This window comes from Micromys minutus (genome assembly GCF_963924665.1).
Source record: "Micromys minutus genome assembly, chromosome: 1".
In the NCBI taxonomy this organism is placed as follows: Eukaryota; Metazoa; Chordata; class Mammalia; order Rodentia; family Muridae; genus Micromys; species Micromys minutus.
The window spans coordinates 87,191,552-87,217,440 of record NC_137969.1 but is presented as its reverse complement, the minus strand read 5'-3'; the positions used below and the strand labels follow the sequence as shown (position 1 = coordinate 87,217,440).

General features: G+C 43.4%; 1 protein-coding gene across 1 annotated transcript in view; it reads right to left on the bottom strand.

Annotated features, from left to right (window-relative positions):
- Positions 1 to 959: 959 nt before the first annotated feature.
- NPL (N-acetylneuraminate pyruvate lyase) overlaps positions 960 to 25,889 on the bottom strand; it is a 40,144-nt gene continuing 15,214 nt past the window's right edge. Inside the window, exons 4-11 of the mRNA XM_080937064.1 lie at positions 24,069 to 24,126; positions 19,632 to 19,707; positions 14,474 to 14,566; positions 11,452 to 11,600; positions 11,293 to 11,339; positions 8,583 to 8,667; positions 5,493 to 5,532; positions 960 to 1,502 (exon numbers count right to left, since the gene is read on the bottom strand). Of these exons, the coding sequence (XP_080793190.1) occupies positions 1,357 to 1,502; positions 5,493 to 5,532; positions 8,583 to 8,667; positions 11,293 to 11,339; positions 11,452 to 11,600; positions 14,474 to 14,566; positions 19,632 to 19,707; positions 24,069 to 24,126 (694 nt within the window). The 3' untranslated portion in view covers positions 960 to 1,356. The remainder of the gene's footprint in view (positions 1,503 to 5,492; positions 5,533 to 8,582; positions 8,668 to 11,292; positions 11,340 to 11,451; positions 11,601 to 14,473; positions 14,567 to 19,631; positions 19,708 to 24,068; positions 24,127 to 25,889) is intronic.

Below are 25,889 nucleotides of genomic sequence, written 5' to 3'. Positions count from 1 at the left end.
GTTTGCAAGCAAGGGCTACTCCTACTGTACAGATCTCGGGGCTGTGCTTGGTTCCTAGAAGAGACATTAGCCATGCCAGGATATATAAACTGGGGAGTCTTTAGAGTGTGAGCAAAACCTGCTCGTCCCACAGATAGCTAGGCTTAGAATGGCCAGAAGAGGCTCCTGGTATGCAAAGAGGGAAGTTCTTAAAAGGAAGACATCTCACTCAGCACCAGACTCAATGATAAGTCCAGGAGACTCCACCATCAACGGATCCCTCTCAATCTGACAGGGTCCTATTTTAGAGGATCTAGAAAGTCACTACTCCCATACTGTCTTTACTTTGCTGTGACAAAATACCATGAACTGAGCAACTTCTACATGAAAAATGTTTACACAGGCTTATGGTTTCAGAGTTAAGAGTCCCTGATGGCTGGGTAAAAGTGTGGCAGCAGCAACAGCCAAGAGTTCACAGCCTGACCCACAAGCAGTTCTCAGAAGCTGGTGCCAGGCCCAATGACTCACCGTCTCTTCCTGCTGCCTATGGATCCAGATGTAGAAATCTCAGCTCTTTCTCCAGTGCCATGTCTGCCTGGATGCCCCCATGCTTTCTGCCATGACAGTAATGGGCTAAATCTCTGAACTGTAAGCCAGTCCCAATTAAATGCTTTTCTTTGTAAGAGTTGTTGTAGTCACCGTATCTCTTCAAAGCAATAAAACTCTAAGACAACACTCAAATTACAAAACTTTGAAATAAGATTAAGACAGTAAGAGGGCTGGAGAGATGACTCAGTGGTTAAGAGCACTGACTGCTCTTCCAGAGGTCCTGAGTTCAAATCCCAGCAACCACATGGTGGCTCACAACCATCTGTAATGGGTTCCGATGCCCTCTTCTGGTGTGTCTGAAGACAGTGACAGTGTACTCATATACATAAAATAAATAAATCTAAAAAAAAGAAGACAATAAGAGCTCCCAAAAGGCAGATGAAATTTATTCATCGATAATATATACACAATACCGCATTTAATAGAGAAATGTGAATTATATTAATTAATGTACTGAATTAATAATTGTAATTATTATTACAATTTTCACTTGGTTCCTTTCCATCTGTATAAGCAGATTTTTCTACAATAATTTTACAAAATGAATGACTTAGGGCTTGTGACTGCTTTATAACAAAAAATGCTAGGTTCGTAAGTGATACTTAAATATTTCTTGATTGGTGTAGGAATTCTAATTGCTAAAATAAAGTTTCATTCAAATTCACCTAAAAAGTCCCTGAGAAAAGAATGTACTATTGAAGATAGATAAAGTCTCAGCTTACACACCCAGACCTATGAGGCACTAGCTACAGGCTTCAATGTTCCCATCTAAACTAGGAAATTCAGGCTCTTCAGCTTGGCCTCAGCATTGACAATAAACTCCTGGGTGGCTTTCTGCAGAGGAAGCCGGGGTGGGCCCATTGGAATCCCAGAGACCAGGGTCATGATGGCTTTGGTCTGTGACACTCCAAAACCTAGATGGAAAAAATAAAGAGTGAGACATATCTGGTACTGCCAACTTTTCCACAAACATCTCAAAGCAACTACTACAAGACACTGTAAACCTAAAAGGTAAGAACACTTGTAATTAGGTTGCCTGAGCTGTAGTCAGGATTCCACCTGTCATCCCAGCACTTGGAAGGCAGAGGGAGAGAACAAGAGTTTAAGGTAAGTCTGCACAAGACCATGTCCCACACATACAGAGAATAGGAATCCCTCCTTTCAGGGCTTTTAAGAGATGGCCCAGCATTTAAAAACATCCTCTATTCTTTCAAAGACCCCCGTTTGGTTCTCAGCACCAATGTAGCCAATGTAGAGTGGCCTGAAACCCCTTGTAATTCCAGCTTTGGGGATTCAATGCCCCCTTCTGGCTTCTGTGGGCACTGCACTCATGTACAAATTCCCAAACTTGACCCCCAACCCTAACACACAACTAAAAATTAAATGACATCTGTGGTAGAGTGGTTATTTAGTATATAAGAGTCCCTGAGTTCAATTCTCTGCCTTACTCTAAATAAACAAGCAAAATAAAACAATATAAAGAGTCAAAGCTGGAACCTACAATATAGTTCATCAGTAAAGGCAGAGCTGCCAAGGTACCCGAGCTCAAGCCCCAGGACCCACACGGTGGAAGGAGAGAACTGATTCCCTCATCCTGGCCTCTGACATCCACATGTTGGCTATGGTGCACTTGTAAATACACATACAAACTCAATAAGTAAATAAAATGAAACAAATAATAAACATAAACCCCACAAAGTCAACCTTCAAAGTAAGAAGGAGCCATGTGGAGTGGAACATACCAATAATCCCAGCACCCAGGAGGTAAGTAAGAAGGAGCACTGGCTACTCTTCTAGAGGACCTAGGTTCAATTCTTATCACCTTCTTGGCAGCTCACAGCTATGTGTAACTCTAATTTGATGGGATCCAACACTTGCCCATTTCTAGCTTGTCTGAGCACAAGACACACATGTGGTACATAGACATATATGCAGCAAACACATAAGAATAAGAACAAATTTAAAATAAATAATAGAGCTGGGTGGTGGTGGTGCACGCCTTTAGTCTGAGCCTTCAGAAGGCAGAGGCAGGTGGATCTCTTGAGTTCGAGGCTAGTTTGGTCTATAGATCCAGTTCCAGGACAGCCAGGACTACACAGAGAAACTAAATAAATAGATAAATAAATAAATCTCATTTTAAAATAAAGTTCATGGACTGTAGAGATGGCTAAGTGGTTAAGAGCACTGACTGCTCTTCCAGAGGTCCTGAGTTCAAATCCCAGCATCCACATGGTGGCTCACACCATCTGTAATGAGATCTGACACCCTCTTCTGGTGTGTCTGAAGATAGCAACATTGTAGTCACATTAAAAACAAACAAACAAAATTTCCCTGTTGATGTTAATTTTTATTTATTTTATTTTTAAAAATTTATTTATCTATACCTGTACGGCACATGTGTAAGGGTGCACTCACAGACCAATAGAGGGTGTTGGATCCAGGTACTAGAATTTGAACTTTAGTCCTTTGCCAGACATACAACATTCTTAACCAGTGAGCCATCACTTCAGACTTTTAATATCCCCACTTATTTTTCGAATTTACATTTTATTCTATGTGTACAGGTTCTTTGTCTTCATATATATTTGTGAATCAAACCACACAAGTGCCTGGTGTCCACAGAGGCCAGAAGAGTGTCAGATCTCCTGGAATTGGAGTTAAGACGGTTGTAAGCCACCTTGTGAGTGCTAAAATTTTTTTATATTATATATATATATATATATTATATAAAAATGAATATATATGAGTACACTGTTACTGTCTTCAGACACCAGAAGAGGGCATCAGATCCCATTATAGATGATTGTGAGCCACCATGTGGTTGCTGGGAATTGAACTCAGGACCTCTGAAAGAGCAGTCAGTGCTCCTAACCACTGAGCTAGGATCTCTCTAGCCCCTAAAGCCCTCTTAGAGATCAGGTTTTGGAATATATCCCTGGCTGTCCTGAACCTGGTAGATCAATTGTGCTGGAACTTGTGGAAATCTTCTTGTCCCTGCTTTTACAGGGCTGGTATTATAGGCAGTTTATTTATATTTCACTTTATTATTTATTTTGACAGGTTCTATACCCAGCCTGGCCTTAAACTCTCTTATGTAGCCAAGAATGATCCTAAATGTCTGGTCCTCCGGCCTCTGTTATCCCAGCACTGGGATTACAGACCAGTACTACCTCACCTCACTTTGCAGTTAATTTTCTACCTTAATGTACTTTAGAAATATAATTATTATATCAAAGTCACAATCTTTGTGAGAAGTATTGGTTAGGACAAAAGAATAATAGTGTTAACTAACAGAACCGTGGCACCCCACCATGACAACACTACTAAACAGGGAAAGTAAATGGCAGTACTATGTTGGAGGGACTGGGAAAGCTAGCTGAAACTCTGGGAATGAGACCAAGTAGACAATATGTGCTTGGGCAGAGCAGAGAGTTGCTACAATGAGGCAAGGAGGCACTGAAAGGGAAGTAGGAGGTCTGCCAAGAACCCACTGAGAACTTCTGAACTTGACCCATGTCTGGATATCCCAAGGACCCATCCTGTGTAGCGGCAGAATGAACAGCAGCAGCTGTTGTTGGCTGTGCAGGAAGTTTAGATGCTCTGCAGAGGTTCCTCTACTCTGACTGTGTCTTCCCCTAATTTTCCTTTGTCATCCAAACCTCCAACAGTTTAAATATGCTGGCGTTAATAAACTCATTTTCAATTTCAAATACTCCTGGGGGGAACTGTCAATCATTCATAATTTAGTAAGATCTGCATTCAGATTGCCTTCCTCCAAGTACTCAGGATGAAATAACCCATAGTTCAGCAGTAGAATTTTAATGAACAGAGCAAATCATGGTAGGGAGGGCTGAAGAAGGAATAGAAAATGCTCTGTGTGTGCGTTTGTGCTCACACTCATGCTGGAGAGCAACATGCTGGTGGAGGAGAGACATTTGTAGACTGACTGCCAACGTTGATTTCATGTTTAGCTGATGCTGTAGGGCAGGGGCAGGACTCTGCTCACAGCTGAACACAATAGGTATGCTGGGAATGCTGGGAAGCCATTTTTCACACCTGATCAGCTTTGGGGAATCATGGAGTTGGCCTGGTCTACTTGCCTTGAGAGGCACGTGTCATGGGTCTTTCAGGTTACAGTCCATGGTTCCTGGGGCACTGTGTGCCTTTCAGTCCTTTAGAAACAGAGGCAATAGAACATCCAAGCCGTATCTGCATCTGCTTTCTCTAGAAGTCAGTGAAGCATGACAGACTGATTAGTCTTAGACGTATGATCTTGTGTGTATACCTCTTAAACCTCATTGTATCCTGGCAACTACAAGTGATTTTTCTTGGCAACTGCCATTATATCCTTCCTTTTCGTTCTTTTTTTTTTTTTTTTTTTTTGGTTTTGGTGTTCTTGTTGTCTTTTGAGACAGGGTTTCTCTGTGTAGTCCTGGCTGTCCTTAAAGTCACTCTGTAGACCAGGGTAGCCTCAAACTTAGAGATTCACTTGCCTCTCCCTCTCAGGTGCTAGGATTAAAGATGTGCACCACCGCAGCCTGGCTATATTCTGTTTTTCAGAAGGGTATAGAATGTTTGATTGTTCCTTGGCGTGATGGTACCTTTAATCCCAGCATTGGGGACGCAGAGGCACATGAATCTGATTTTGAGGCCAGACTGGTCTAAAGAGTGAATTCCAGGACAGTGAACAAACAAACAGCCAAAACAATAACAACAAAATGTCTGATTGCTAAAAAAGGGAAAAAAAAACCTGTCACAGCCTCAGTCTTGCTGTGTGACCCACAGGTGACCCCTGTGACCCACCCCTGATGGATGATGACATTCCCTGCAATCATGAACAAGTAACCCTGGCTCAGTAAGCACTTTCAGTCAGCATGGAGGCAGAGAGCAGCAAGGGCACTCACCGAGCTTGAGGACATGATTGATAAATCTCTGGATGTGAAACTAGAATGGAAGAAAGAAATCTGTGGTCAGCACCATCACGTCGTGAAAACCATGTGTAGTTCAGAAGTCAAACCATGGAAGCTCTATAAAGCCTTAGCTTTCTGTAGATCTATTAGAGTGGGAGAAAGAAGCTGGTGAGCCAGCTAGATCTGCTCAGGCTAAGAAAGGAGGAAATGGATGTCCCCTGAGCTCTCCTCCAACCTCCAGATGTGTAAGTGCATCTACATACAACAGGTAAGTAGGTAAATGTCAAAAATATAAAGCCATGGAGTTGTGTTTATACCTTCAGTATCTAGAGGCTTCTCAGCAAACACTCTGCTGTGATCTCATTTCAATTTCTTTGTAACCCTTTGAAGATAGTGACTTCAATACACAACAACATCCCATTTATGGCTACAGTGTTTAAGAATAGTGTAAGCCTCTCTCTCAAGGCCATACACATACTCTTAGGCATATGCTCTCTGTTTCTAAGGCACTCTCTGTCTGTGAACCCCCATGCTTAAATCCACATTAAACTTGTTTCTTATCAAGTTCTAACACATGCAATTCTTTTCTATGGCAAAGTCAAAAATGTCTTTAGGATTGAAGATGACATTGAGTTGGTTGGGACACTCTCCTAGCATGCAAAAAGCCCTGGCTTCCACTGGGAGCACCATTAAAGACCAGATGTGAGCCTGGCATAGTGGGGTCCGTCTATAATCCTAGAAGTAGCAGGATTCATAAATTCGAGGCCAGCCTGAATTAAGTAACAACACCCTATCTCAAAAAGCCAAAATCAAAACAAAACCAACCAACCAAAAAAGTCCTGAAACCAAACCAAACAAACAAATAGCTCTTCCAAACTTTCTCTGATAGTATATATTCATGTAATTCTCCTTTATTTGTTGCCTTTAAAAACTGCATACTCTGTAGTTATTAAGATTGGCTCTATTCTTCCATGACATCTTCGAGGTCCTCCAGGTAGCCAATACACACACAGTTGCTTCTTATCTCTGAAATACCTCTTTCTACTATAAGAGTCTTAGCAGGGTATGGCGACAAAACACTGGGTGAGGGGAGAGGGTAGGGAGCTAAGAAGGAAGAACTGCTTTCAGTTCAAGCTTATCAGGTAGGTAGTAAGATCCTAACTCAAAACAAAACCAGGGCTGGAGAGGTGGTTTATCCAGTAGAAAGGATTATGTGTACACCTGACCATCTGAGTTAGGACCCTGGAGCCCATGTAAAAACTCGGGGACTGATTCCATAGAGTTGTTCTCTAACGAGTGTGCACAAAGACACACAGAAACTCCTCAAAGCCAGCCTTCTTTTGCATCAGTGCTTGCTTCCCGCCTGATGGGTGTTTCCCACTCTGAGCATACTTCCTGGTGCACACCAGTGACCTCTCTTGACTCTGGATTATCCTTCCCTTCCCCATTTTAGGTTCTCAGCATCACACTCGGGTATTTTTTAGTGATTCAAGTACAACTTCCTTAAGGGTGTGCACATATATCTGTCATTGCATGTTAGGTCTCGGGCCCTCTGCTTGTCTAAAAATTATACAGCATTTCTGCTGTCCAGAAGAGGGCGCCAGATGTCATTATAGATGGTTGTGAGCCACTGTGAGGTTGTTGGGAATTGAACTCAGGACCTCTTGGAAAAGCAGCCAGTGCTCTTAACCACTGAGCCAGCTCTCCAGCCCATGAAATGGGGTTTCTAACCTGAAAAGAGTGCTTTCCCAGCAGCTACTCATCCTTCTCACAGTCCCCATGGCTTGCCCATTCCATGTTCCTCCATCCCATGTTCCCTTGGTACTCTCTATTTTCTGTTCTCTTGTGCTTTTGGGATTCTTTCTATGCCCTGTCTTGCTATTTCCACTACCCTCCCACTTTCCCAGCCCTGATCATACTCAGTCTCCTTGCTTTGTGAGAGCCAAAGTTAGGTTTTAAATTTTAATTACTGTGCTTAAGAGATCCATGAAACAAAATGCCCCTAATGTATAAGCCCCTTGCTAAGGACAGATATTTCCTGAAATGCTGCAAATTTGTTATTGCCTATGGACAATAACAAGCCAGATGTTTTCAATGCCCTAAAAGGATTTGTCGGACTAACTGCAGGGATGTACATGATTACATATGGGTGAGAGGTATGTTGGTAAGAAATAAGATGTATGCTTGTCCCTGGTTGAACTTGATGGGAAATAAGATGGCATTATGGAATCGCCTCCTTAAACCTCTGCAAAATATGACTCATTGCCATCTACTGGGGACCATGGAATAAACCTGGCCAGAGTTCACCAATCTGGCCAGTATTTAATTAAAGTTTACTCCAAATTTGGCTCAAACTTGTGGTAATGGTCTTATTCTCCACAGGTTGTATCAACACTCTCTACTATAATCCTTCCAGACCCTCTGGACAGCTTCTCTTTCTTACCCACAATAAAGACTTTCCCTTAATGGAGACAGCTGTCATATTGACAGTTTCTTTACTGTTCCCCTTCACATGCAGCAGCATTGGACAGCCTCGGGCAGGAGAACTGCCATGAGTTCTTAGCTAGCCTGGGTCAGAGTATGAGACCCTGCCTACCCCCCAATAAACAATCATAACAAAAATTAAGGATAGATGGGACTAGAAGGTTGGTTCAGTGATTAAGGGCTGCTGTTCAATTCCCAAGATCCACATGGAAGCTCACAATTGTCTATATCTCCAGTTCCAGAGGACCCAATACTTCCCCCCACACTGTGTGTACATGTGTGTATGTAGGCAAAACACTTCAGGATAGCATGAAGTTACTCTCACAGAAATCTATGAGCATTATTTTACAATCATAACATACACTGAAGATAGAAGAAAAATAAGATCCTTTGTAGGAGGAAGAAAGGATTCTTTCCTATATGGGCCTTGCATCTCCTTAGCTATGGGGACTGGGAGGATGGGGGAGGGAACAGGTTCCATTTAAATAAAAAAAGATAACAGAACAAAGATAGATTGGGGAACCCTCAAGACTGCTGAGAGGGGACAAAGGACCCTCAGAGAAAGAAGGCAGTAACTTAAGTAAAAAAGAACAGGTTTACTTGGTAACTGAGAGCTGAAGTGAAGTCCTTCTGTTCAAAAGCCTCCAGCATCTGGTTTGTCTTTTTTCCCAGGTAGTTATAGGTACTGGCAAGACAAAAACAACAAAATTCCAAGCGAAATAATTCGGTGGAAAGGATCTAAGCTCTTTATATTCATTAGATGTTTAAAAGCGCAAAAAGGGTTGCAGGTTGGCTCAGTGGTAGAGGCTAATCTAGCATATGTAACGGTCTAGGTTCTTACACACACACACACACACACACACACACACACACACACACACACATACACACACACACAATTGAATTCTCGACCAACCAGCCTGGGCAACATAGTAACAACCTAACCAAACAGGATCAGGAATTTAAGGCCACCCCAAGCTATAAAGCTGAGGGAGAGAGAGAAGGAGAGGGATTGGTAAGGAGAGAAGGGAGGGAGAGAGGTCCAGGAAGAGAGAGAGCAAAATGTCTGGATTAAATAGGCAGGAAACTCTGGGAGGAGAGCAGCCCAGCCCCTGGGCTGGAAAGTTCAGGGATGGGGTCAGAGTATGTCAGGTAGGGACTGAGGAATGCTGGAGGAAGCCAACATAGAGAATCAGAGAGTAGAAGTTGGAGGTGTGTTTTAGTCAGGAGAGGCTGAGGCTAACAGCTGCCTAGGGCACACAAATAGACACAGAGGTGGACAATGGGGGTTCAAATGTAGCACTGACTTAAGTATTAAACAGGAGTCATATGCTGCAGTGCATGGTCACAAATGCCTGTAATCTCAGCATTGAGGAGGCTGAGGGTGAAGGACCTCCTCAAGTTTGAGTCTAGCAGGTTCTAGACACTTAGGAGGTGAAGCAGGAGGTTCAGGGGTTCAAGGTCATCTTCAGCTGTATAGTGAGTTTGAGGTCAGCCTGGGCTACATCAATGGATCAAGCCAATAGTATTTTTTTTTAAGATTTATTGTGTGTGTTTGTGTGTGTGTGTGTGTGTGTGTGTGTGTGTGTGTAGACTATCTTCAGACACACTAGAAGAGGGCATCAGATCCCATTACAGATGGTTGTAAACCCCCATGTGGTTGCTGAAACTTGAACTCATGACCTCTGGAAGAACACTCAGTACTCTTAACTGCTGAGATTTCTTTAGCCCAAGCCAATACTGTTTATTAAAGGCATGCATGCCAAGACTCACTGTGAAGAGTGCCTTAGCTACCCCTGAGGAAATAGGCTTTCAGCTCTGGTTCAGTTTACTGTGTCTGCAACATACCCTAGCAAAGTTAGCAAGTGCAGTGCGCACATTGATTGAACTGCTTGTCTTGTACTGGGTAAGGCCACAAGATTGTGGATTCCTGGCCACAATGGACTGGACTTTGGTGGACCCTTGACTAAGACAGATGGTGCAAACAATATCCTGAAGCAGGGAAGAGAAACAAAGGCACGCAGAAGATGCAGAGGTGAGCATCTTCATGAGATCCTTGGGGGACACATGGCTTGCTGAGGATGGTGAGAGCTTTGCAGTTTCTGGCTCTCATGGGCTCTAGGGCGTGGCTGCATTTATCTTAGTTGAATGTTATCTGGCTTGTCAGCATCTTAGAATAACTTCCTTACTGCTTGTTTTAAAGGCAGGTCAGTTTGAATAGATTTCTGTCATTTGTAACTAAGTTTCTGACAAACCAGCCTTGAGATACTGATCATCAGGGTCTACAGAGAGAACAATAGGCCCTGCTAAGCTGGAGTCCCTGGGCCCCCTTCAGCTATGTCACCTGCCTCAGCTGATTACAGTGGAATGTAATTTCCAAGTAGGAGGAATGACAAGTATGTCTGGAAATTGTGTAAATGACAGGTGACTTCTATTAGGAAAGACTATCAGGGAACACAGCTTTCTTCTTTAAGATCTTTATTATTATTATTATTATTATTTGTGTGTGTGTGTGTGTGTGTGTGTGTGTGTGTGTGTGTGCGAGCATGTGCTCATGGGTTCATGTGCATGATGTGTAAGCTGGAGCCTGAGAAGAAAGTGCCAGAGCCTGCAAATATAGTTACAGGCAGTTGTGAATTGACATGTGGGTGCTAGGAACTGAACCCAAGTCCTCTGCAGAGCAGCCAGCAGTTGCTTATTGTTGTTGTTGTTGGTAGTGGTGGTGGTGGTGTTGGTGGTGGTGGGTTTTTTTGACAGAGTCTATTGGCTACCTCACAATCATGGCTATCCTCCTACACCAAGCCCTTGAATGCTGGTATTACAGGCATGGATCACCACACGTGACCATACTGGGGTGTTTTTATTGTTTTGCTGTCATTGTTTTGAGACGGGGTCTGATAGAATTCAGACTCTATCCATATGTTTTATGTAGCTGAGGATGAGTTTGAAGTTCGAATCCTTCTTCCTCTATCTCTCAGTGCTCGCTTACAAATTTGCATCAATATTCCAAGCCTCTCCCCCTCCCTCCTAAAGCTGAAGGATCATTTCCTTGACAGTTGAGAAAAAAGTCACAGACTGGACAGAGGTGGAGAGATTGCTGAAGAGGACAGAAGGCCATTCCCTTCCGGTTAGAGTCCATCTTTCCATGACTGACTGTAACAAATGACTTCTTACTCAGTTTCTTTTCAATGAATTTGCATGTCATTACAGGGGACTTCTATCAGAAAGGCCGAAAATGCTAGAAGTCCATCTCTCTCGGTGCTAAGTAACTTTAAATTTGTGATCACTAGGAAAGACAGGTCAGACTTACCTGCCTACTGCTCCAGTTGCTCCCATGACCAAAGCACTCAACAGTTGCTGATGAGAAAAAGACAAAGAGATTCAGACTTTTGAGAAAGAAGAGCCGCTCTATCAGAAACAGCTGAATGGGATGGCTCTGAAGCTGGGACATGCCCAAGGGGTAACTCACCTCATCCACCCCAAACAGCAAAGCAAACTGTCGATGGTGATTCTGATCGACACACTGGCCGAAATCTAAGAGGTCGGTGTCACTGAACTTCAGTCCTTGAAAGGTGGGGATCTTATCCTGAATCCCATCCAGCAGCTCCTCAGCACGAACTTCAGTAATCCACACAGCAACAGAAACTATCAACTACCATCTGTGGCCTTTTTACACATAACTGTATTCCCATTTCCGTGCAATCTAAAGACTTGGGCAAGGTGACTCTGGGATCACCCCGGGCTACATAGTTACATGTCAGGAACCTGTCTTTAAAAAGCCAAACACAGATGGTGTACACCTGTAACCCCAGCAGTCAGCAGGCACAGGCAAACAGTTTCTGTGAGGTTGAGGTTGGCATGTTCTGGGCCATCCAGAATGGGATACACAGTACGACTGTCTCAAACAAGCAAACAGACAGACAGACAGACAGACAGACAGATAGTCAGAGGCAGGTGGACCTGTGAGTTTGAGGCTAGCCTAGTCTACATTTTGAGTTTCAGGATAGCCTGTGCTATGAAGAGAAAAAGGCTATGTTTTTTGGGTTTTTTTTTTTTTTTTTTTTTTTTTTTGAGATATAGTCAACTATAGCCTAGAGTGGTCTCTCTACATAGTGCCCAGAAGGGCTTTGAACTTCTAGTCTTCCTGCTTTTACCTGAAAGTTCTGGGAGTAGAGGTGTACACTACCATACTTTGTCCATGTGGTGCTTTGCACATCTGAGGTGAGCACTCTGTATTTTAAACTGACTTCCAGCCCTAGCCCATATTGTGTTCTAAGGAGGTGATACTAGCCAGGCTTCTGGATGGGGCTTATTACAGGAGACCCAACCTGGTGATCAGAGGATAGGGGGAGGACCTGAAGGTTGAATTAATCAGCAGTGGCCAATAACATAATCAATTATAGCTATGTAATAAAGTCTTTATCTCAAAGGATTCAGAGAGCTTCGGGGTTGGTGAACAGAGGAAAGTCTCTCTCCATCTAGAGGTGACATGGAAGCTCCCCACATCTCTTCCTACACACTGTATAGGTCTTTAATAGGTAAGAGGATTTCTGTGAGTTCCATGAGCTGCTCTTGCAAATCATTCAGATTCAAGGATGGAGTCATGTGAACCCCAATCTGCCACTGGTCAGAGGCAAAGACCATAAGGTGGGACTTGAGACTAGCATTTGAAGTGTAGACAGTCTCCTGGGTCTGGCTGCCCGACCTGTAGGTTCTGCTGCTATCTCCAGGTAGACAGTGATAGACAGAGTGGACTCATTGGCTGACATTTTACCTTCCGTGGACAACCAACAGCTGGCAGGGGAAAGTCCCTACACAAATTTCATTTTTATGGCCAGAGGTGAAGTGCTTTCTGTTAAGTGGTAAGTATGAATAAGTACGGAAGACCATTTCTTCCTCAAATTGTTGTTAGCTTTGGGCTGGGGAGATCTCAGGAGTAAAGAAACAGCCTAACATGCATGAGGCCTTGAGCTTGAACTCTAGCAAGACACAGACACAGACACACAGAAACACTATTAAAGTGTGTGAAGCTCAGAAGCAGAACATTTGTCCAGAATGCACACAACCCACTTTACCCTTGGCACAACAAAAGGAAACAAAACAAAACAACAACAACAAAACTAGGGAAGTCAGGGTGGTAAGATACCTCCCCACAGGCTAGGCACTGGGAATACAGTAAGGAGAAGGTGCACACAGTTCCTGTCTAGTGTAGCTTACTGTCTTTTATCTTCTAATAAAAGATGCAGAGGGTTTGGGATGTAGTTCGGTGGTAGACCACTTGCCTAGTATCACACCCTGGGTTCAAACCCCACTATGGAAAAACTAGCCAGCAAAATGAATATGGAGATACAAAGTGGTTGCTATATATGCCTAGAGTTTATGTTATAGCCTGGGCTGTTCTGTATCTTATTATGTAGCTGCCCTCACCAGCTACAACTCATGGCAATCTTTCTGTTTTAGCCTATCAAAGTTTCCTATTCCTCCATGGAGCTGAAGAGATGGCTCAGTGGTTAAGAGCACTGCCTGCTCTTCCAGAGGTTCTGAGTTCAATTCCAAGCAACCACATGGTGGCTCACAACCATGTCTTTTTCTGATGTGTCTGAAGAGAGGCAAAGTGTTCTCATATACATAAAATAAATAAATAGATTTTTTAAAAATGGGGGTGTCTTATACATAAAAGAAAAGGAAGGAGGAGGAGGAGAAATAATCTCATGCAGCCTATACTGACCTTAAACTTACTGTGTAGCAGAGAATGTCTTGAATTCCTTATCCACCTGTTTCTACTAAAAACAGATGGTTGTGAACCACCATCTATGTGACTATTCCATAGTCACATAGTCAGTGTCATCAACTTTTCTTCTAAGCTTAAGTATGTCCATATAAAGTAACATGAATGACCGATGGAGGCTGAGGTATTAGAATGGCTCACTTTGGAGCATTTTTAATTGCCTTATCAGTGGCCTCTCTAGTCTGGTAGGGTGGGATAGAGTGATGTTTCTTTCTCTTTTGTTTGTTTTGGTTTTTGAGACAGGATTTCTTGGTGGAGCCCTGGCTGTCCTAGGCTTCACTCTGTAGGCTGGCCTCAAATGGAGAGCTCCGCCTGCCTCTGCCTCCAGAGTACTGGGATTATAGGTGTGCACTGCCAGGCACAGGAAGATTTCTAGATGGAATACATGTGATGGGGAAGCTGGAGAAAATGTTAAGAAAAAAACAAATTAAAAACTAAACAAACAAACAAAAAAACAATACTTGGATTTTGGACAAATGGCTCAGAGAGGGAGACAGGCCCTTCCTGAGGACAGTGGTTCCATTTCCTCTACTCACAGAGCTGCTCATGACCATCCCTAACTCTTGTCCCAGGGAATCTGATGCTCTCTTCTGACTTCCATGGTCACCTGACACCCACATAGTACAGACATATATGCAAACAAGTTACTTGCATGCATACACATAACATAAATAAAATTTAGAAGAATTTAAACCTTACTTACTCTTTACCCCAGTCAATGAAGGGATGTGATAGTAATAAAAGGGCAAAGTAGGGGCTGCGGCAGCCACCTCCCTCAGGAAATTTATTAGGGCATCTGAAAGAACAGGAGTCACATGAACACAAATAATTAGAAAATGGCTCAACGAGATGCAGCCAGCTTCTGGGAAGCTGAAATTCCTGACCACCCCATCACTCCACTACACAACTACAACGGCACAGCGCCGTAAGTTTTATTTTTCTTTCTGTAGAAAGGTCAGAACAAAGGGGCTGGAGAGATGGTCCAGAAGTGACAAGCACTGGCTGCTCCTCCAGGTCTGACTTCTGTGCTCACAAAGTGGTTTATAACCGTCTATTCTAGTCCTGGAGGATCTGACACAGTCTTCTGATCTCTGAGGAAACCAAACATGCCTATGTGGTTCAGTCATAGATGCAGACCACACACACCCACACATACACACCACATAAATGACATGGAAAAAAATATAGTTTCCTACCACAATAGTATACCATTAAACACCTGGCCTTCACTAGCAGGGTGGGGCATACTCAGACTTTGGGAAGCAGAGGCAGGTGGGCATCTGTGAGTTCAGTAGCCTGATACACTAGCAAGTTCTAAGCTAGCCACTGCGGCATGGTGAAAACCTGTCTCAAAAAAATAAAAATAAGAAATAAAAAATTTTCAAAAAAAGATTCCAGGGAGACTGGCAAATGGACCAGTCAGTACTTGCTTCTCAAATGGTCATAAAGACCTGAGTTCAGATCCTTAGCACCCATATTAAAAGCAGGCACAGTGGTGTTCACCTGTAATCCATGCTCTGAGAAGTAGACACAGTTAGGGTTTTACTGCTGTGAACAGACACCATGACCAAGGCAAGTCTTATAAAAGACAACATTTAATCAAGGCTGGCTTACAGACTCAGAGGTTCAGTCCATTATCATCAATGCAGGAACACAGCTGCATCCAGGCAGGCATGGTAGAGGAGGGGCTCAGAGTTCTACATCTTTATCTGAAGGCTGCTAGTAGAAGCAGGCAGCTAGAGTAAGGGTCTTAAGCCCATGCCCACAGTGAAACACCTACCCTAACAAGGCCACACCTACTTCAGCAGAGCCAAAAATATGCAAACCATGACATAGATAAAGGTGGATCCTCGGCCAGTGACAGAGTAACCCTGTCTCAAAAACTATGGTGGACAATGAAAAAGGAAGATAACTGAAGTCAATTATTTGCCTTCACATGTGCATGCATGTAACACCACACACACACACACACACACACACACACAGAGAGAGAGAGAGAGAGAGAGAGAGAGACAGACAGACAAACAGACAGACAGACAGAGAGACTGAGGGTGTAGATCAGATGTAGATACATACATATCAGACCCAAGGGCTGGGTTTGATCACCATCATGGTAGTGGGTAGGGAGAGAACAAGTTACATACTTTCCCACTAGTAGAAAATGATCACTCCATGTTACCATGAAAACCAGAGGCCTGCCATGGAAGACTTCTGTCCTTCAGGAGGGCTATGTGACAACAGAGACTATGCACCAGAGTCACAGCAAAGCAGTTGTAACTGAGTCAGCTCTACAGAAGCAGAGAAATCAGCTTCCAGAGGGAAGTTATAGTCAGACCTGTAGTGTAGCCCTGTGATCCCAGTTTCTTGAGAGACTGAGGCAAGATGATCAGAAGTTCAAGGCCTGGGGCCTGTGGGAAGGCTACACAGGTAAAAGTACTTGCAGCACAAGCCTAAAGACCTGAGTGTGATCCCCGAGATCCACAGAGAGCTCGAATGTTGAAAGTTCTCATCTCCTCAAGTCTATACTCAGCTGTGATCATGTGCATCTACACACACACACACACACACACACACACACACACACACACACACACACACACACGGCCTATCTGACAGGGCCAGCCTGAGTAACTTAGTTTTGTTCTTAGAAATTTAAAGAAAGAGGGGAATATAGCTCAGTTGTTGGATGCTGACCCTGAATAGTTCAGACCCTGGGTTCAATCCCGAGTGCTTAAAAAGCTTTAAGAATACAGTCCTGGGCACGGTGGCACATCCCTTTAATCCAGCACTTGGGAGGCAGGGGGAGGTGGATCTCTGAGTTTGAAGCCAGCTTAGTGTACAAAGAGAGTTCCAGAACACCCAGGGCTGTTACACAGAGAAACGCTGTCTCTAAAAAACGAAGTATGTGCATCAGGGAGAAGAGTGGTGGCTCAGGTCACTGGGCACCTTCCCCTTTTACTGATCTGGACAGAGCAGAAGCCTGCTCCTGGTTTACTGAGGAGGTGGGATTCCTCTGATTATCAAGGCAGCTGTGGCACTACTCAGAGATGAAGAGCTGGCAAACACTGTGCATGACACCCAAAAGTGTGACAATGCTGTGTCAGACCTTCTTTGTGCACCGTAAAAATATGTTCAGCACACGGGAAAATTATCATGTATAATTCTTTTTTCTGTTCACTTTTTGGAAAAACTGCTCATGTAAAAATTTGTACAACCGCCTTAAAAATGTCTATTCGAAATTCTCAAACTATCAGTAAATAAGTTATTACCTATATGAGTGATTGTTTTCTTTCTGTTTAAAAAAATTTTGTTTATTTATTTTATGTATATGAGTACACTGTAGCTGTCTTCAGACACACTAAAAGAGAGCATCAGACCCCATTACAGATGGCTGTGAGCCACCATGTGGTTGCTGAGAACTGAACTCAGGACCTCTGGAAGAGCAATAAATGCACTAAACTGCTGCGCCATCTCCCCAGCCCCAGTGATTGTTTTGTATCTGCCAATAATTGCCAATATTCCATGACAATCTGTGCATTTAGTTATGGTTTTAATTCTTTGCACAAATAACTCCCTCTCCCCTGTCCCTTAAATCTACAGGATAGCATATATCTTAGGTGAATAACAAAAGGAAATAAAAGGGAAAGAAAAGACTTGGCCGCTCCTTGGTCTGGTGGAGGACAAAGCTTATTGTAGGTATGTGGAAGAGCACAGTCAGAGGCAGACAAGCCTGGGAGAGCCCAGAGTGGTCACAATCCTTAGCTGTGTGAGGAAAGGGGGGGGGGGGTAGAGGAGAACCAGGTGCAACAGCCAGGAGGCCAAAGGAACAAAAGGAGCAGGTAACTAAACCTTGTGGATTATACAGGGAAGAGCCTCTGAGGAAGGCATCCCAGTTCAGGATAGAGGGCTAAGCATGCCAGTCATATCCTCTAACAGGACTGAGGGATACTGGAGAACCTGGCAGCTAGGACTGCTTTGATATGTTAAATAGGCACTTTAGCTTTGGTCTGAAACTCAAGGCTAGGCTAGCCTCAAACTCCCTTTCTAGCTGAAGATGACATTAAATTTATCTTCCTGCATTTACCTCTTCAGGGCTGGAATTTTAGAGATGCACCACCTGTTGGGATTCTGTAAACCCCACCCCTCAGTTACCTGGTAATAGCCAGGTATGCTCCACCCCAGTGACCTGACACTATAAAAGAGGCTGCTTGCCCCTCCTCTCTCTCTTGCCCGTTTGCACCCTCTTGTGCTCTTGCTCTCCCCCCACCTTGCCCCTACTCTCCCCCCTTCCTTTTCCCCCCTCTCTCCATGTGCTCATGGCCGGCCTCTATTCCTCTACTTCTCTATTCCTCTCCTCTCTCTCTCTGCCTCTACTACCCTCTTAACTCCCCCATGACCTGCATAAACTATTTTGTACTATACTGATGTGTGGCTGGTCCCTCAGGGGTAAGGGATTCCCAACATGCCCCCCCCCACCCCCAGAGGCATCTCCCTTGCCCCCAGGCCTCGCTGCACTTCCATGGGCCATATTCCCCCCTCCTACTCTCTTCATCCTTTTCCTAACCTGGTATTCTAGAGCTCAGTGCATGCTAGGGTAAGCAAGTATACAAAACATACTACATCCCAAATACCATTTTATTACTAATCAATATCGAATAAAATTTCATACTCTCTAATTGGTGGAGACAAAAAAACCAGAAATTCAACATTTCCTGCTATATAAAGAGCTCAAAGGCCAGGCCTGGTGGCTCATGCCTCTAAGCAGGCAGGTTTCTATAAGAGTTTAAAGCTAGTCTACATAGTGAGTTCCAGGATATCCAGGGCTATTCAGAGCAATCTTGTCTCAATGACCCCTCCCCAAACAGTTCAAGAGAAGGCTGGGCTACTTGAGAGCCTATCTTTAAAAACCCAAACCAAAACACATTCTTTCTGTGTCTCTCGGTCTATCTCTGTCTTTCTCTGTCTCTCTCTGTCTGCCTCTCTCTCTGCCTCTGTCTGTCTCTGTCTGTCTCTGTCTCCCTCTCCCTCTCTCTCTCCCATCCACCTCATGATTGGACACAGACAGTTTCTTCAGAGAAGAAAGCATCACAGGAGGAAACAATGCTTGTTTTGGACATCGGACGTTTTGGTGAAATTCCTTTTGATTTCATCACAATGCGTCAATTCTAAATAGGACCTGTAGCTTCAAAATGGCCATCATTTTATACCTACCTTCTGAGAAAAAAAATGAGCTCATACTTTGACTCTAAAAGTTCATAACTTATTTCACCAGGAGTGTACATTTGACCCAAACAAAGGCACCTACCAGCTGGGGTTCAGATGATCACCCAGATGAGCAGGTATGCTAGTTTGTATAAGCTTGGCCCAGGGAATGTTATTATTTGGAGGTGTGGCCTTGTTGGAGGAAGTGTGTCACTGTGGGATTGGCTTTGAGACCCTTCTTAGCTTCCTGGATGCCAGTTTTCTCCTAGCTGCCCTCGAAACAAGAGGTGGAATTCTCAGCTCCTCCGGCTCCATGCCTTCCAGGACACTGCCATGCCTTGGTGATAATGGACTGAATCTCTGAACCTGTAAGCCGGCCCCAATCAAATGTCCTTTATACGAGTTGCCTTGGTTATGGTGTTTGTTCACAGCAGTAAAACCCTAAGACAGCTGACAAAATAATTCAAGTGCTTTGCTATGGAACTTGGAGGAGGAACACTATTCCACTGCAATGTCACAATTCCAGTCTATAGGACTTTGCACTTATGAATTAAATAATATATATATATATATATATATATATATATATATATTAATTAATGAAAGCAAGAGGTGAACAGGGAAAAGCACTGTGCACTCAGACTGATGTCCTTCCTTACCTTTGTTCTGTGACTTGAAAAAGAAAGGCGCAATGACAGCAATACCATCAGCTCCAATTTCTGCTGCATGTTGGGCCTTTAAAAAAAAAAAAAAAAAAAAAAAAAAGGCCATAGTAGTGTTAGTGATGGTAGTCCCATAGAGCCTACACTCCCAGGCAGACATTAGAGTTAGCAACAATCTCTTCAAATCTGCCAACTCCCATGCTAGAAAATGAAAAGATTAACCAATTCAATGGACACAGTGGCTCTCAACCTTCCTGATGCTGCGACCCTTTAATACAGCTCCCCCTCGCATTGTGGGGACCCCAACCATAAAATTGCTTTAATCGATAATTCTGAACTGTGATTTTGCTACTGTTATGAATTGTTATGCAAAGCTCTGCATTTCTGATAGTCTTAGATCACCCATGTGAGAGGATCACTGACTCCCTGCCTGCCACAAGGGCTCAGGTTGAGAAGCACTCAATTAAAACAGCATTGCTAAGAATGTCCCAGACTGCAGAACAGACACACCTGGTTCAGGTAAGCTGAATGCTTAATTTATTTTTGCACAGCAAGTGTTTCTGCTCACTGGGCCATCCCTCTGGTGCTTCTTGATTTATTCTCATTGACTTATTTTTATTTTTGTGTATTTGTACAGAGCCATCCACAGAGACCAGAAGATGGTATCAGAGGCCCTGGAGCTGGAGTTACCATAGTGGTAAGCCTCCATGTGGGTCCTCTGGAAGAACAGCCAGGGCTCTTAACCTTTGAGCCATCTTTTCAGTCACCCAGGATAGTCTCTGCTTGCTTTTGATTTTTGGCACAGTCTTGGCTAGCCTGGAGCTCCTAAGTAAACCGGGCTTGACCTCACAGAGATCCACCTGTTTCAATCTCTCCAGTGTTGGGATTAAAGGTGTGTGACACACCGGGGTCCCTCCAGGCTTAAGCTGTTCTTGAACTAAAGATCTGCCTGCTTCCACCTTCTGAAAAACAGGAATCACAGCCTGTGCCACCAGGCCTGGCTACTCGGTTTGGATTTCAGTCAGCATACACACACCCCAAAATCTTACCACACCACCCAAACCACTCTGCTACGACTCGAGCAGCTCCGTTACAACAGAAAGACATGCATGTATAACTTCTCTTCCACTGTTCTGCCTACTCAGTGATATTACCTTTCCCATGGGATGGTGTAACAGTGACATTTTCAGTTGACGTTACTGAGGGGGAATGCGGTTGAGAAAGGTTGAAGAAAAGAGAATATAAATATCACAAAAGACACACAGCACCATGCTTTGACAGCTTCTTCAGTTCCCCGAGAGGAAAAGGAAAAAACAATAAAATCTTCTAATTGATTTATTATAGTATTTATTAGAGTTCTGTCTACACATACCTATGTGCCACATGTATGCCTGGTGCCCAGAAAATCCAGAGGAAGGTGCCCAATACCTCAGAATTGGAGTTACAGACAGTTGTGAGCTGCCATGTAAGTGCTGGAAATTGAACCTGAATCCTTTGGAGGAGCAGCCAGGGTTCTTAACCACTGAGCCATCTCTCCAGCCGCTAACATTTGAAATCTATCTCAAGTAGACTATCAAGGCAGCTTTGAAGGCTAGTGCCCCAGAGCAGGCAGCAGAGCCTGTTCGCCCTTCTATCAAAGCCATTGCACAGGTCACAACAGGACTCAGCATATGCTGCATGCCGATTGTGTCAGACCTTGTCCCATACTGAGAAAAAAAATAGGGCTTGTCTGGAGACAGTAACCTGAAAATATCCAGCAGACATGATTATCTATTTGCATGAGCATTTCAGACTTAGCTCAATGAAAGGGCATTTGTCTGGGAAGTGCAGGGCCCTAGGTTTAGTCTCCAGCAGCAACAAGCAAATAAAACCTTTCCACAGAAATAAAGGATAGAATTTAAAAGAGAAGTTTGGGATATAGTTCAGAGATCAGTGGAGTCATTGAGCATTGGCGTCGTTATCACAGGGTGTATGTGAATTATTCATTTAGTACAGCTTAAGAAGAAAGGGATCCTTAGCTGGAGTTGAGAAAAGGAAATGACCAGAGGGAGCAGGTGATATGACTGTGTAAGGCTCAACTTAGTTCAGCTTAGTAGACAGCAATACCATTGCTTCTCCTAGTACTGATATTTCAGGCCCTCATCCCTATACCAAAGGATGGCATTCAAGATCCTCTCTATACTTCTTGTGTCCAGTTGTGTTCTTTCCATCTGACACAATAGCATTTTAATGTGTGTGTGTGTGTGTGTGTGTGTGTGTGTGTGTGTGTGTGTGTGTGTGTGTGTGTGTGTGTGTATGGGGTCAAAGAACAACTTTTGAGACATGGTCTCACTGTATAGTCCCAGCTGTCTCAGAAGTCAAAGAATTCCATCTGCTTTGCTCTTCGTGTGCTAGGATTAAAGGCATATACCATGATGCCAGTTTTTACCTTTATTTTATTATTTTGTTAAGTCTCTTGCTGAACTTGATGCTGTTCTTTGATTGGGCTGGTCTGGCTGACTGATGAGCTTCAGACATCTGCCTGTCTCTGCTTGTCCCAAGGCCAGGGTCATAGACACTATAGCCACACCCATCTTTCTTTTTAAAGATTGATTGATTGATTTAATGTATGTGAGTACACTGTCACTCTCTTTAGACACATCAGAAGAGGGCATCAGATCACATTGCAGATGGTCGTGAGGCACCATGTAGTTGCTGGGAATTGAACTCACGACCTCTGGAAGAGGTCAGTGCTCCCAACCACTGAGCCATCTCTCCAGATCCCTCACCCATCTTTCTATGTGGTGTCTGAGGATCTGAATCTAGGTTCTTATGATTGCTGAACACATACTTGAGCTATCCCTAGCCCATCCCTTTAGTTTATCTAAGAATATTTAACTAATTCTACACGTACATAGCATTCACTCACATTAGACCCAAATAATGTGAAGAACAAACACATTTTTATGAAGAAGAACTGAGCTAGACTAAAACACTGCAATCTGGAAGCTAGAATATCCTGGGGACACAGTTAATTTGTAGCTGTATGAGGTCTGGGCCTTCTGATAAACATTTTGTTCTTTCTTTTCATAATCAAATCACCCAGGCCACAGAACCACCACCATTTGCTTTTGCTTTGTTTTCTCTTGAAACCAAGTTACACTATGTGGCCCAGGTTGGCTTCCAGCTCCCAATTCCCCTGCTTCAGTCTCTAGAGCACTAGGATTACAGACTATGTACCACTTTGCCTGGTCTGGCCTTTTGATCTAACATAGCCTACTCTCTAAGCCGAGAGCAACCCAAGTCTGCATTCTTGGTCCTATGTTCTAGCTGAAGTTTCTATATCTAGCTAGTTTCTACAGTTCTGAACAGGGAGCTCATCTGATATGTTTCTGGCTTACAGCTTTGGTTCTGAACCTCTAAAGAACTCCATTCTCCAGGGTAGCCCCATTCCCTTTTTGTCCAGCAGATGGCCTTGCCCTCACTTCTCAGAAAACGTGTTGGCTCATGTTCTATAGACTCAGCAGCTTTTATATCCAGCCTCAGCTCTTACTGGAGGAAGTTCCTTTGTCTCTTGTCCACTTGCCAGGTCGGCACAATGGTAAACACCTTCAGGACAGCCTTTAAGGCTGTGGAAGAGAACTCTAAAAACATGAGTTAGAAAGTGTATCATTTCTCAACTATGCAAAAATATAAGGATGCAGTATGAATGACACAAACCTAATGGAACAAAGGCAGCTGCAGATACAAAGGCAGGCAGATTCCTGAGTTCTAGGTCAGTCTGGGACACTTGAACCCAGGCCCAGGCATACTAGAAATGGTAATTTCAGAACAGGGTCTCACCCAGCTCGTTCATCATCTGTGCTAACAGACTGCAAAATCTTTGAATTCTTTTACAACGTTAAAAGAAAATGTATGCTTGCTATCTTCCAAGAATTAAGGGGCTGGGGTCACCAGATGCTGATTCTTTGGATATTCAAAAGGAAACCTGAATAACTGGATTGATACCTGAGATTAAAGACTGGGCTTAGGAGCTGTAGGAGATGAGCCATCTAGAGAATGTTTTAGAATAGCAAGAGAGAACTGCTTGGAGAACTGTCTCAAGAAGAACACCGAAAGAGCTGTCTGTAGATCTCTAGAAAGAAAGCAGATCAGAGAGAATGCAGGCTAGAAAGCTGTCTTTAGCAGAACATAGGCTGCCAGCTTGAACCCACGATTTGACTGGGAGTTGTTTGTTTCACCGTTCCCGGACATCCCTTCCTCAGAACCCCTCTCCAAGCCAAGGCTAGCTCTTGACATCAGCTGTTGACATCTCTTTGAGCTACTGCCTTTCCATGGCCCCATGCCTGTGGTCCCACATTTGATCTCCTCCAGTCAAAGATAGGATTGATATTAATTCTACCATTAAAAAAGGAGGTCCCTTGACTAGTCTCACAGAGGGACGCATAGCCATACCAGTTCTTGTGACTCCTTCAAGCTTAGTGCTCCCACGTGAATCACCACCTGGTCCAACCTGCAGAAGACAAGAATGTGAATCTCCTGGAGTTGAGAAGAACAAAGAAGGGCCGCACCATCTTGGTTTGTGCCTCGAGACTAATAAGATGCTTGAATCAATTTCTCCCATTATCCCCAGGACCCACAACATGAAACAGGAGAATCCATTCCCCAAAATTGTCATCTGACCTCCATGCACATGCCATGGCACAGGTGTTTATGTGCGCTCACATAAACACCCCAAATCCCAACACTAGTCAAGAACACGTGAAAACTGGGTCTAGTGGCACAGGTCTGCCATCCCAGCTGCTTGGAAAGCTGAGGCAGGAGGGTTCCAAATTCAAGGCAAATCTGAGGAAAATACTGAAATTACTTGTCTTCAAAGCAACAAAAATTAAAAAATATCTAAGACTCTCAAAAAATTAAAACCATTATTTAAAAAATTAAAAAGTGTATGGGTGTGGTGGCTTATGCTTTTAATTCCTGCACTCAGGAGGCAGAGGCAGAACCAAGTGATCTATAGATAAAACTTCCAGGACAGTCAGGGCTACACAGAGAAACCCTGCCTAGAAAATAAATAAACAAATAAATAAATAAATAAATAAACAAACAAACAAACAAATAAATAGAATAGAATAGAATAGAATAGAATAAAAAGTAGGCAAGAATGAATAAAAACAGGCCCTAGTGGCACAGGTCTGTGATCAAAGCTATTTGGAAAACTGATGCAGGGGAATTACAAGTTTAAGGAAACCTTGGGGACTTACTGAGACCTTGTCTCAATAAAAAATACAAAAAGGCTACAGATAATTAAGATATGTCTCAGTAGTAAGGCACGACCCTAACATGTAGGAAGCAGCTCTGCATTCTATCCATAGCATTACAACTTTAAAAAGTGCATGGAGATATTCTCTGTTTTCATAAAGTATGCTGGCCACTATTCAAAGTTCTTTTAGGGCTGGAGAGATGGATCAGCAGTTAAAAGTACTGGCTACTCTTCCAGAGGATTCTAGTTTGATTCTTAGCATCCATGTGGTTGTTTACAGACTTTCAATAACCCAGTGTGTGTGGAGAAAAAGTAGGGGAATTGAACTCCAGTTGTTAGGTTTGTGGGCAAGTGCCTTTTCCTACTGAGCCATTTCCTTTACCCCTACATTATTTTATTTATTATTTATTTATTTAGAAGATAGGTTCTTTCTTTTTTAAAAAATTTATTTACTATATATAAGTACATTGTAGTTGTCTTCAGACACACCAGAAGAGGGCATCAGATCCCATTACAGATGGTTGTGAGCCACCATGTGGTTGCTGGGAACTGAAATCAGGACCTCTGGAAGAGCAGTCAGTGCTCTTAACCACTAACTGAGCCATCTCTCCAGCCCAGGTTCTTTCTATTATGGAGCTCATTATGATGGGATTAAAGGGGTACATTACCATACCCAGCCCTCCAAAATTATTTTAAATTGTCCTTTTCCTTCCAATTCACAAAATCTCATTTGCTCCTGGTGTTGACTACTTGATCAGAGCACTTGGAAAATTACACTATCTACAGGCCACACACTTTCTATATACAAGTGCATGTATTAGCATTTCTTCTAGGCTCCATCCCACAGTTACCTGGCAACAGCCAGATGTGCCTGACTCACTATAAAAGGTGCTGTTTGCCTCCTCACTCTATTCTCTTGCTCTCTTCTGCTCTTTGTCTCTTGGCCCCTTACCCTCTTCACCCTCTGTCCCTTCTCTTCCCATTCCCTCCCCTCCCCTTCTTTCTTTCTCTTCTCT